This window comes from Microcebus murinus, chromosome 5, assembly GCF_040939455.1.
Source record: "Microcebus murinus isolate Inina chromosome 5, M.murinus_Inina_mat1.0, whole genome shotgun sequence".
NCBI lineage: Eukaryota > Metazoa > Chordata > Mammalia > Primates > Cheirogaleidae > Microcebus > Microcebus murinus.
Window position 1 is genome coordinate 70,379,807 of NC_134108.1, and position 14,003 is coordinate 70,393,809.

The 14,003-nt window shown below is 35.9% G+C and overlaps 1 protein-coding gene across 1 annotated transcript in view; it reads right to left on the reverse strand.

The window, feature by feature from the left end:
* Window positions 1-457: 457 nt before the first annotated feature.
* Window positions 458-14,003, reverse strand: part of CYB5R4 (cytochrome b5 reductase 4) — an 86,636-nt gene continuing 73,090 nt past the window's right edge. The window contains exons 15-16 of the mRNA XM_020287073.2: window positions 8,151-8,315; window positions 458-4,828 (exon numbers count right to left, since the gene is read on the reverse strand). Coding sequence (XP_020142662.2) covers window positions 4,774-4,828; window positions 8,151-8,315 — 220 coding nt within the window. The 3' untranslated portion in view covers window positions 458-4,773. The remainder of the gene's footprint in view (window positions 4,829-8,150; window positions 8,316-14,003) is intronic.

A 14,003-nucleotide genomic window follows, 5' to 3' on the forward strand; every position in this document is an offset into this window, starting at 1 on the left:
TGACACTGGAGAAAACTGAACGTGTGAATATTCGAAGCCCTAAAACTTACTGGTAACAAGACCCTTCCTGTTCCTGCTCCTCCCAAAGAACTTTACTATGGGAACCACATCTTCTAGGATGCTTTTAGCCACTGATGGTCCCTCACTGGGTCACATACAATTATTTTTGGGGACTTTAAAATCTTTAGGTGTAGAGTGAAGTACTAGTGGGTAAGAGAGAAACAGAACTGTTAATTGCCTCGAAAAGTCTCAAAATGAAGAGCAAAATTGCCAAGTTTTCTCTTTAGTAAAAATCTTGTATGGTTTGAACCATGAGGGAGATTGCATCTTACAGCCAAGTTCTCTAAGATTTTTAGCTGGAGAAAATTGTTCTCAGAGTCTAATAATAGTTTGATTGGCAGAGATAGTTTTAATCCATTTCACCCCAAAGATATTTAAATGAGAAATACAAAGAGGCTGAAGATCAGATGACATTTTATTTTTTATTATGCATTTACATTATTTCACATCCTCAGAATAACAATACAAATTCAACCACTGCTAATATTACTACTACTGAAATAGTTTTAAAAAGTTTGCATATGTTCTCCCCATTCTCTTCCTTTTTAAAATAGTAATTATATCTCCATGTCAGAGCATACATCTATACTTTTTCATTTCTAACCCCCATTTAGTTTTACACGTTTAATGTTCATCACCAATCCTCATATCAATGTTTCTTTAGTCTTCCTTGTTGTCTAAAGTGTGTTCTTTTGTAGATTCTTTTGAAAAGGCTTCTGAAAACAGTATTTCTTCAATTCTTGCATTCAATAATAGTTCGTGTCTTTATATTTACAATTAAGTTTTGCTGGATGTAAAATCCTTGGCTCACGTTTTTCCTTGAGGATCTTAAATATGTACACCACTTTCTTATGTCATAAGGCAATGCTGTTGAAAAGTGCATTGTGAAATGAAATTTTCTTTCCCTTTTAGGTCATGAGTTTTTGTCTGGATGACTAACAGCATTTGCTGTTTATTTAAGGTTCAGTAATTTTACTGAAATTTATCTTGGTGTTGGTTTTTTTGAGTGAATATTCTCAGGTGTGCTCTTTCAACATTAATTTCACTTTTTTGGTCAACTTCAGAAAGAGTTTTCTTGAAGTATAGTTTTGAGTACTTCTTTTCCCTTTTATTTTCATCTTTGAGGATTATTATTTGTATGTTGGATATTCTTTACCTATCTTCAACATTTTACTACTTCCTCTAGAATCCTTTTTTACAGGATGAAAAAGATTTACATCCTTTTCACTCTTCTTAATATTTACTCTTGTGTTTTAGTCTTAATATCTGAAAATATTTTATATCTTTATTGAGATACAGTTCACATACCATACAATTCCCCCACTTACAGTGTACAATTCAATGGATTTAAGTATATTCATAGCTATGTATGACCACAACCACAGTCAATTTTAGTATATTACTAAAGAAAGTAATTACGTCAAGAAAGTAAACTTGTTTTTGAATTTTAGATTACTCTAGCACTCTGTTTTGAGGTCTGCCAAATTAGTGACTCTGGAGGAAGATGACTTCACAATAGAACCAAAGTTGAAAGATACCAGGAGACAGGGGCTGGTTGAAATTTCACTTTTCCTTTATAACCTATTTGCCACAATTATAAATATTGTAGACCATACAGAGTCTGGTTCATCTGTCTAAAGGTGGGGGTCAGAGCTATCAAATAGACCCAGCTCCAATCTGGTTCAGAACAAGCTTATATGGCTGAGAAGATGGATCATAGAGGAGATTGTAGCCAAGCCTTTGCCAATATAATGAAGTGGAATATTCTGGTGTGTGTAAGCTCCTCTCATGTCTTATTGCCTTAAGGTAAAAATTGAGGGCCCATAGCATTATCTAGACAAAACTGTATCATTTTACCTTGGACAAATTTCTCAGTTCCTTTTTATAGATTGTGGTAGACAAAATGGCCCCCAAAAGATGTGAACACCCTAATGCCTGCCTATAACCTCTGAATATGTTATATTACATGGCAAAAGGAACTCTGCAGCTGTAATTAAGATTACAGATCTTAAAATAGGGAGATTACCCTGGATATCTGAGTGGGCCCAATCTAACTACATAGGATTGTAAAAGCAGTGAACTTTCTCTGGCTGGGGCAAGAAAGACATGGCAGCAGGAGAATTCAGAGAGATTCAAAGCATGAGAGGGATGTGATCCACCAGTGCTAGAAAAGGCCACACAGAAAGCATGAGAAGGAATATGGGCAGCTTCTAGAAACTGTTAGTCCCCAGCCAACAGCCAGCATGGAAATGGAGAACTCAGTCCTACAATTGCAAGGAACTGAATTCTAACAACAACCTAAATGAGGCTGGAAGGACTCTTATATAGAGGCTCTTCCTCCTACAGCAGAGGACTCAGTTGAGCCACATTCTTCTGCCCAGACTTCTGAGCCATGGAACTGCAAGATAATAAATGGGTGGTTTTAAGCCACTAAGTATATGGTAATTATTATATAAACAAATCATTTTTTTTAAAAAGCAAGCAGAATTCCCAAGCAAAAGTGACTTTGAGCATAATTCTCTTTTCTCATTGCAAATAAGTGATGTAGTCTTTGAGTTCTTTGCTCAAGAATACTAGTTACAGTCTATGCTCCTATCTGTGGCCCACAGTATATGGTTGTATTCAGTGAGGCTCTATTTAGAGTGTTCCTCTCCAAGTCCTTCTAGAACACACTGAAATGGAAAATGGGTTTCAGTGAGAACAAGACAGCAACAGAAAGATCAACTGTTAGGCTACTGTACTAATCCAATTAAGGGGTGACAGGGCTGGGTTAGCTGGGGTGGAAAAAAGCCAGAATAAAGAAGGAGATGTTGATGTTGACTCCTAATGGCTTCAGAAGGGCTTACTAGGTGGAAGGCAGAACTAGTGAATCAGACAGAGAATCCCAAGGGGAAGAACAGACTTGGGAAAAGATGATCATGATGACAGTTTAGTTGGGGACATGTTGAGTCCAAGGGGTTTGTAGAACATCCAGGTGGAGTCCAGAAAGTAAATGGATATTGAAAACAGAGGCTCAGGTGATTCTCCAATTAGAGACTGCAATTTGGGCATTATTAATATGAAGTTGATAAAATCATGTGAGTGGAAATTACTCAGAAGATGTTAATAAGAGGAGGAATGAAGAAGAGAGGAGGAGAGAGGAGATTCTTTTTGCTTGAGGTAACCAGAAAAAGATTGAAGAGGAAAAAAAGGGGCTAGAAAAGATAAGAAAAATATTGGCTAAGGTAGAGTTAAATGATATATTCCTAATGAACTACAAAAAAAAAAAAAAAAAAATGGTGGTAGGAAGACGGGAAGCTAGAGAAAGTTCCTGTTAGCCCCCAGGGGGCACTGCCATCCCAGCTAGATTCCTGCCCTGGTCCTAGTGAATGACAAGAGTGGAATTGGCTATGGAAGAGGGAGACACAGGAAAAGGTGACAGTGTTCAACCAGCCTTTTGCACATAGGGAGCTTCACAAGCTGGGTGTCTGTAGTCTGGGAATATGTTAATATTGTGTTCCTCTTGAGCACATCTTCCATCAGTGAAGATTTAGTTATTCACAAAATCATTTATAGGGAAATTTGAGACTCTTTCCATCCCCTAATTCTGTGAAAACATTGCTGCTGTATTAAGACTGAAAAATCTGAGTTAGCTTATGCAGTAGCTACCTATGCATTCAACACAGTTTCCTCATGAAAAGCTCATAATGACTTTTCTTGATACCCTCTGCTGAAATCAATCTGTGAAAGTATTTGAAGGTTGCACACAGCAGCAGGGAGAAAGAAAAAGTTGTCTGTACAACAGAGCCTAGGAGGGCTCCCTGCCAAACTACCAGCTGTGGAGAATGCAGCCAGCCAGGGAAAGAACCATTTAGGACAGAATGTTCCTCATTTGCCCAGCTGGTCTAGACGGGCTTAAAAAGAATTAAAATTCAACCTATTCCAAAGCACCAATGATAATTTTAGGCCATGGGACTAGATGCTACTTTCATTCTCTTTCCTGAGTCCTTTGTTTTTGGCTAAGAATTAAAAGAGCTGTCAAGATTCTCTTAAGCTCTCTAACACACCCAGTCCAAAGGTGTAAGTTTGAAGTATGTCTAGTATCTTTTATTGCTGCTTTTAAAATCCCCCTTAATATATTGGCCCAATATTGTTGCATTCAACCACATTTCTACCACAAGGATTAAAAGTACTTAAGTATAAATAATTTTATTCTATTTTGCATCAATGTCATATAAATACACACACACACACACACACAGATGTTTGGATCACTTAATAAGTTATAACATTCCATGTTTTAATATTAATAACAAGGACATAAATGATCATTTCCTGAGTTAACAGTGCAATGTATTGCTAGTAAGACATTTTACAACATAGAAACGTGATCAAAGTGATCATTTATCATGTCATAAAACACAAGTGCTTATTGTAGAACAGTTATACAATTTAAATGGTAAGGAAAGTTTAGATTCATAACAAAGAATCCTGTATGTATTTGTTGCCATGATTGACTTTCCAGGGTAAATATCAGTAGTAAAATAAGTTATGGTACAAAAAAAAGACAAGAAGTTACCTATAATGAAGGAATATTTGATTTTCATTTAAGAAACTGAAGCCTGAATTCTAGTTAACCTTTTATTATATACAAAAATGTTCTCTTAAAAAACCCCTAAGCAATCACAAATTTAGATATAAACTAGTTGAATAAAAGACAATGACAGCTCTTCATTATGCTGTAAAACTATGGATCTCATCTTTGGAAAAGTTAAGATCATGCAGCAACCTGTAAAACAAAAAGTACATGTTTCTTAGGGAAAATATTTAAAAATAAAAAAATAAGATCAACGTTTACCATTATAAACATACTACTTTTTCATCTTTCTCCATTTAGTATGTTTTTTTAAAAAACACAATTATCACTTCTGAAAAATTGACACTAATTTCTAAATATCAAACATCTAATCAGTGTTCAAATTTTCAATTTTCTCATAAATGCTATAATTTTTAAATAGTTTGAATCAAGATCTAATTGAAGTTTATTCATTGCAATTGGCTGGTTAGTCTTTTAGGTATCTTTTGATCTATAAGATCTCCCTCCATTTCCTTCAACCCCCCTTGCTCATTCTCTTTCTGTTCTGCAATTTGTTGACAAAAATCAGATTTTTATCTGTTGAGTCTCTCACAGTCCTCATTTTGCTGCATCCCTGTGGTATTCTTTAATAATCTGCTCCTATGTCCTCTTATTTCCATAATTTAATAACTGGATCTAGAGGCTTGTTCAGACACAAGTTCAAATCTTTTTGACAAGACTATTTCATAGCTATTGTTCTTCCATCAGGAGGCACATAACACATGGTTGCCTCTCTCTCTGGATGCTAGCAACCACTGATGATCTTTGTATGGATCCATTAGTTCATTAGGCACTGAAATCGGTGATATTCTATTTCTAGCCTGTTTTTTTTTTTTTTTTTTGCTAATCAGCTGAATTCTATAAAGAAAAACTTCTGCTCATTTATTATGTGGTTATCCAATAGTATGGCTCATGTAGAAAAGGCAGAATAAATGCTTGATTTTTTTCCCCTTTATAGACCAGTTTTTAAAATAAGGAGTTTATTTCCCTAGCATTCTATTTTCATTCTCCTCCACTGTATAGGAAAAGTAGATATATGTTTAAGTGTAATTCAATTTGGAAAACACTATAATAACCATTTACTTAGTACTATATTATATGTAGTCACTACACTAAGCACTTCACATGCTAAAGTATTACTATTTATTCCTTTTTAAAGGTGAGTGCATTCATCTTTGAAAGATTAAGTAACTGGCCGTAGGATACCCAGTAAATGATTATAAGATGCTTATAAGTGGTAGAGCTGGGATTGAAACCCCAAACGGCAGCTCCAGAGCACACACACACATTCACACAAAGGGCCAGCATGGCACAGGAGTTAGGAAGCCAGTTCGGTGCAACAGTCAAGCCTCTCGCCATCTGAGCCCATCCTACCTTTCCAGCCATATATCCTGTCTCTCCCAGCAAGAGGCTTCCCTCCAGCCAAACCAGTCTGGTCTTTTGAATACCTGCACCCTTAATACATCTGCTCGTTCTCTCTGCCTGTGCTACCTCCTCCACCTCCCTCTTGAGTGGTAATGTTTTAGTCATCGCGCAGACCACAGGTCTTTTCTGACCATGCAGTTCCTGTCACTCCAATACATACACCTTTGGTAAAAGTAACTTGTCTCTCCCTGAATTTCCTTTAACACCTTGTTTTTATCTCTAGTAAGAGTACTTATGATGTTCTGAGTCATATTTTAGCTACCAGTATGAGCATTTGTTTCTACCACTAGACAGTTGGGCTTTGAAAGCAGAGATTGTTTTATTCATCTCCGTTTAATAAAGTAGATATTTAGTGGATGAAGGAACCATTATTGACTAAGTCATTATAAGCTGTTTATCTATATTTTTTAAAAAAATAGGTTTCTGAGTCTTTCTCTGTTATCACATCATGCATATTGACAAATGTTCACCAAATGTGGAGAGTATGTTTGGGATGATTATACTTATAGTATAACTTATGTTGTGGACATGAGATTCATTTTGGAGGGCCCTAGGAGTGGGCATCCCAAAGAAAGTCATTTTTCAAAACAGCAAAAATTATAATATATTAAGAGACACCCTATAATTGCCAATTAAGGAAAATACAGCACAGCCATTAAGATGGTGAGGACAAGGAAGCCAAGAAATGAATCCTAACTGAAAGTTACAAGGACAGCTGCTATGAATTGCAAGTACTGATTTGAATCACATTACATCTCAAAAGGCATTACTATGCAGCATGTTCAAGGGTAATAGCAGGCATCCCTATGTAATGATTAGTAACACTCTGGAGCAATTCTGGGTAAGTCAGCTAGTACAGCATTAAAAGATTCATTATGAGGTAAAACTGGGAAAAGAAAGCTATACAGGTTATAGTACATTTTTTAAAAATGCAAAAATATATTCTAATCATTTAAAAGTATGATACTACAATCTATAAAGTACTCATTGAGATACTTCTAAAGTAGTAGTGTCAATACAGCAGAAGATAGGATAGCTCTTAGCCTTTTTTCCCCCCAAATTATTTTATATTCAAATCATATCATTACTCTTCACTGTAATTTGAAGTTCTGCTTGAGTCTTAAAAAAGTTTAAATAGAAACTCTAAAATTTTTTTTTTAAAGTTGAGAGATTAACCAGCAAAACATTCTTCTGAAAGTATTAAAATCCAGAAATATACTTAAATTTAATTAAAACACATTTAAAATATAACATGAGGAGAAATATTTTTAGTGCCTTTATTTATTGATTGGGAGTAAATCCTTTTCATAATTAAAAATAAAAAAACAAGATATAAAATTATCTAGAAAATGTTAGTCACATACTAGATAAGAAAAAACAGGGCATTTAAAGCAGCCATATTTTAAAATTATCTAGAAACTCAACTGTGGCTTTACTTAACCAAACATAGTAAAGTATCATTTTAGAGTTAAATCACATCACGAGAAATTTCAAATAGGATGGCCACTGCCATTGATTTTTCATTATCCAGGCTTCAATTATTAGTCTTACCTTATTTATGTTCTAGTTTCTCCGTTTTTATGTTGCTACCTGGCTTTTGATCACATATTTATTATCTACTAACTTTCACCAAGATGCAGAGAATGAAGATCGAAAGCTATAATGAGATGATATTACTTACTAATTTCTTTAATTACTATATATTATAAAGCTTTGGTGAAAGAAGAGATTGAGCCTAATGTCCCAAATAAGACTGTGACACCAATCTTGTGAAAGTGTCCATACTGCCTGTCGTTAGCAGAGAACACTAATTGCTGGCCGTGTCTTATTCTTGTGTTCGTATCTAACACTAGGCACAATCCTGGCCTCCAACCCCTTCACTTGTATGAACATTAAACACTTTTCTATTTTCTTCCTTACACTGTAACAGATTATTAAAGTAGAGGTTCATATGAATAGGAAGAACTGAAAGATAAATCAATTGCTTTTTAGGAAAGATCTTTTACTTCACAGTGTTAGGCATTCTGTTTCCTACCACACTGCCACTCACTTTACTCCTTGTTCTGTAAACGGCGGTGGCCCACAAATGCAGACGAGGACTTTGGATTTATCCGAATTTCTTTTCAAAAATTCAGAAAGAAGAGCTGGTGAAATGTGCCCCTGTTTGCCAGTCCACTCAGAAGTAGGTGCTGAGAGAACAAATTCAACATCAAATCTAGAGGGAAAAAATAGTTTTTAAAGTCTATTATTAATATGAAAACACCCCCCACAAAAGAACAATTTAATATGTAAATATTGATATAATTGCTAGAAAACCACTGGAATAGATTATAAGATTTAACAAAAACATATAGGTAAACTCATATTTACTAAGGATTGGCTTTTGCTATAGATAAGGAAAGTAATTTGGCATTTTTTCATTTAACTCATTAGAAAGAGAGCTCCAAGAGATTCCAGAGAACCCCACATTTCTATTAATAATCTGCTCATATGAATCACAGTAAAAAACAATTACCAGTGACATGTGCATTTTACTCTGCAGTGAGTTCCAGACCCTTATAACCAGTTTGAGTAAGAAGCCTATTTGACTGCTCAATGTTGCTGTCTCAAAGATCCTAAACTGCAACTGTGATCTCCACGCCCCTACACCTGACATTATCTCTGTGACTGGGACCACAGTCCACTTGCTTGCACGATCCAGAAATCCGGGATTTACTTCTGAACCTCTCTGTCTTACCTTCCAGCTCCTAACTCTCTGGCTACTTCTTTTAGCCTTCACTGCCATAACATTGCCTGGTCTATTTCTTCTTTTGTAATGCTTCTAACACCCTCACTCCTCAGTTCTTAGCTCAAGCATCATTCCCACAGGAAAGCACAGTGTCCCCACCAATCCAGGGTCCTATGTTTTACAGGTTGTAGAAATGTTTTCCTTTTCCTTTTCCTCATAGCCCTTACTTCAGGTTGTAAATATGTGATCACCAAGATTATTTTAAATGGGTCTATTTCCCCAATAGACCATAAATTCCATGAGAGCAGGGACCATGTCTGCTTTGGCTATAACGGTATCGCTAGTGGCCAACACACAGGAGGCACTCAAATACTATGGAATGAACAAACAGGAAAGAAGAACATCAAACGTCTCACAATGTAACTACAGACTGTTTCTTCCTACAGGCTTTGTAGTCTATTAAGTAAATTGCTGGTAAAAAGCCATAGTCAATTCAAAATGCTATTTTGCATCTGCTCTGTTTGCTCCATTTTAGCAAACATGATTACTTCTTACTATTATTATATTCAATAGCATGAGATCAAATGCATTTCTACATGTTCCAGTAAGCAATTAAGATATTTTCTGAAGAATAGCAGACATTGTTTACACATTAATCTAAATCTTAAGAAAAAGCTGAACAGTTTCTCTTATGAGGAGTTTAGGGAACCAAACATGAGAACAGAAACAAGTGTGGCTGGCATGGCTGTCTTCATACCACTGTGTCTCAGCTGGGTTAAGGTTCCCAAGAATCGAGAAGCCTGGCACAAGCAGCACAGACCAAGTAAAAGCACCTGAGCCAGGGGCCAGGGAACCAGTTCCAACTCTGCACACAGACCCCAGCCTCTAGGTCTTACTTGTCCATTTGTGGAATGAGGTCAGGAAACTGCATAATCTCTTATAATTCTAATATTTTATGGTTCTATATTCAGAACACCTACAGAATTGTGCTTTATTTCTTACCTTCAAGGTTCCCATTTGGTATTAGCAGCAATACTAATCTGTCCTGTACCAAATAGCTCCCCAAATATATTCACTAAGCTGTTTTCCTTCCTAGCACTTAAAATTGAGACAAGTTTTAGATAATTTCAGGATGTGATATTTGCTTACTGCTGTATGAAAGAAGGGTCCTTGTCTGTCTTGTTCAATACTGTATCCAGGCCTGGCTCAATATAAATGCACAAAAAATATTTGCTGAATAAGGAATTTATTTACAAACAAGGCATACTAAAGAAGCTAAATATAAAAAATTATACCCAGAAGAACAAAGCCATGTGCTGGCATCTATGAAATTACATGTAAAAATGTATATGCCTGGGCATGGTACCACATGCCTGTTGTCCCAGCTACTTGGAAGGCTGATGTGGGAGGATCCTTTGAGGCCAAGAATTTGAGGCTGCCATGAGCTATGATCGTGCCACTGCACCCCAGCCTGGGGGACAGAGCAAGACCCCATCTCTTAAAAAAAATGTATAAGGATTCATAAGTGCATTTTTCTGGGAAGAATTTCCATAATCTTTCACAAGGTTATCAAAGGGGATGCGAAAGCAGCTACAAAACCACTATTTTAACAAATTTCCAATTATATACAAATATTTGGATATATGAGAGAAATTGCTCTGTTAAATTATAAGGGAAAAAAAGTCTCCTGTGACTCTAGTTCCAAAGAGCCTAGCACTGAAATAAAATTGCTAAGATAAATAAATTAATGCTGAAGTCCTTGTAAGCTGAAATAAATATATATTGATAATTTTCCATTACTGGGATGCTAAAAAAAAGCCTAATCAGTGACACATTTGCTGCAGGTATCTACTAAATACTGTTAAATAACTGAGATCCTTACAAAAATGGTATAAACTCCGCATGCATTTTGTAATTTATTCATATAATAGTCTCTTGACTATAATTTTGGGCACTCAACAGAAAAAGTGAACAGGCAGCATGACTACAATTTAAGGATAGTATAAAGAAGCTGCTATCTTGTTTATCTCCTTCACAGGAAGTAAAAAGAACTTAAACTGGAGCAGAAGCAATCCCAAGTTAAGACTCAAGAAGGATTTCTTATAATACATCAAAATATATACGATTTTTGTGGAATTTTCTCTCCTGGGTTTTTATGATGAAGGACAACTTCCTGTCGGAAATAATGCAACACTGAGTTGCTGGAGGCATAAGGAGGCACATTAGTAAACATCCTGGAATTCCTCCATAATTTCAAAAGGGTCAGAAGGAACTAGGACTCTTAAAAAGGTTACCTGAAAATAAATTCAGATAACCCATGCAAAGCAACATAGGAGATGGGGAGGGAGAGGGGGAGAGGAGAACGAACAGACCTGCTTTTGATAAATGCCTATGTGGTAAAAAGTGTCAATAAAAGTAAATAAGTTTGTCAAAAATTTTATTTTAAAGTAGACTGACAGTGATCTGAGACTAAATATCTTGAACTACACATATATTCATTAAGTCTAAATCACATGTAGAGTCTGCAGTCATCCAACAACTTATTCCCTCCTCCTCCAGCCATCGGTTTCCACAGCCTATCTCCTCCATGTTTCTCACACATGCCCCCAACCACCCATTTTTACTGCCACAACTCCAGATCAGGCCCTTATATGTCCTGTCTAAAATAAACACTAACAGCCTCAGTCTTTCATATATTCGACACACTGCTACCATATTAGTTCTCCTAAAAACTCAGATCTAATCTTGTTAACTCCTTGCTTAAAAAGCTTCAGTGATTCCTCATTGCTCACACATTAGTATTTCAGAGTACTGGGGACCTCAGTTTTTCTAGCTAAAAAATAATACTTGGAATTGCCAGAAAATTTGCTATTTGCTCACAGGAAAAACAGTTCACAAAACTAGGGGTTAAAATTAGATAAGCTATACATAATTACAGAAACATTTTTCAAAATGAAATCTGATGAAATAAATACTAGACTGCCTCTAAGATGTTAGTAATTTTCCCATGAAAACAGACTAACCTATTAAATAAGTTTAGGACATACAGGGTTTTAAAAAAATTAAATACATTTCTTTAGACTTTCTGAAAGTCTTGAAAATGCTAAGTTCAGAGTAAATCTTCAAGAAGGTATACATTGTTTCCCAAACTTATTCAATCATAGAGCCATGGGTGAGAACACGAGTATTTCAAGTACATTCCAAGAAACACAAACCACTGAGGAACATCTCCTGGGAACAGAAAGTAGTATAAAGGTCCAGAATTAGGGGTCTGCCTATCTGTGTGCATCAGAGGCTGGGGGAAAAAAGGGTTTCAGGTACACTGTTCAATTTACTTATACTTGTGGAATCATCTGGTTTTGTTCCTTAAATGGAACGGATTCGTTGCTAGTCCCAACACTGACACCAAAGTACAGAAACATCATCTATGAAGCCTGTTAGTACTAAAGGGAGATGAGCTGCAGAGTGCCTCTGGGCCTTCCCATGTCCATTTAATACATAAAATTTACTTAGCATATGAATTACATTCAAGGCCTCCCTTTATCTGATTTTAGCCTACCCTGTTTCTGTGACTGTAAAACAAAAGGGTTAGAAACAATCACCATTAAGATTCCTTCAAATAATGATATAAGGTTTAATAGGTTTTTCTTTACAGTTATTTTACATGTTCTCCTTCATACACTATATTTATTTCAACAAAATGACTCTGCTCTGTCACTAAAACACTAAAACATCCTGGCCCTCATGTCTTTACACATGCAATCCCACTACCCAAATTTCTTTTCCTGTTCATAGATATGCTAATGTGTTTCCCAAAGCCCAACTCAAAAGTCCCTTCTTCCATAAGTTCTGATATCCTACCTTCACAAAAATGGAATTACTCTTTCTTCTTCCCAGAATTCTATGACATGTTATTTGTTCCTCTCAAGGCACAGACTCTACAGTTACTGATGTACTCCGGAACTTCTCCACCAATAGGGTAGTTTCACTTATTTTGCATCTTTCCCCAATGTCAAGCACATTATGCAACTAGTGAGCACACAAACGCTTACAGTAATACAAATGATCCTCTATCTTCTGTTGTTGCATATAACTGGATAAATAATTTCCTTTCCTTTGTGACCAGTTCCCTTGCTGCTTGGTATCTTTTTCTTTCTCTTATTCCCCACCTACTATCCTCCCCAGCCTTCTTATGGAAAAATAATGACACTAATAATATCAAGCATGCTGGGTACAATATTCTGTACTAGGTACTTTATCTTTCAGAGGCTATTTGTCAGAATTTATCAACAGCCTTAGAACACTCTGACCTAGTGATTCTTCTGATGAATTTTTACACTGTTATAGAGAACAACTTCTAGTCATTATGTCATATAGTTGGGGACTTGTTAAATAAATTATGGTATACCCATGTGACTGAATACAATGCAGTTATTAAAAATCATGGTATATTCTAGGGTTTCTTAACTGGTACCACTGGTATTTTGGGCTTGATAATTCTTTGTTGTGGGGAGCTGTCCTCTGCATAGTAGGATGTTTAGCAGCATTCCTGGCCTCTACCAACTATCTGTCAGTAATACTCCTCCCCCAGTTGCAACAATCAAAAATGTCTCCAGAGATAAATGGCCCTGGGGTGGTAGGGCTGCTCCAGGTTGAAAACCACCAGTTGAAAATACTCTATATATACATAGAAGACACACAATACACTAAGTAGAAAATACAGTTGTAAAAAGTATAGTCAGTATGACTGTATTATATTAAAAATAAAAAAAAAACAATAAGATGTGTGTTTACGTATGTGGTAATGGAAAGATACTGATCATACTGTTAATAATTATTCTTTGGGTGACAGGATTATGGGTGATTTTCTTCCTTTCACTTTTTTATACTTTTCTATATAAATATGTATTAATTTTATAAATAGAAGGGAAAAATGAACAAATGTTGTTTACAAAAAGAATGTACTACTTGCTCTAATAAAATACAATTAATTGCCATAAAAATGACTGCTTTGAAAAGGAAGAAAAAATACTCATTATATTTATATATTTAAAAAGGTTCTCTAGAAGCCAACCTCCTTGTCAAACCGTGCCACTCCTCACAACTGGTTCTGCAATAACAGAGCACTCACAGAGCCAGTGCACTCTACTGATGGGAGGAAGGAGGTGGGCCAAC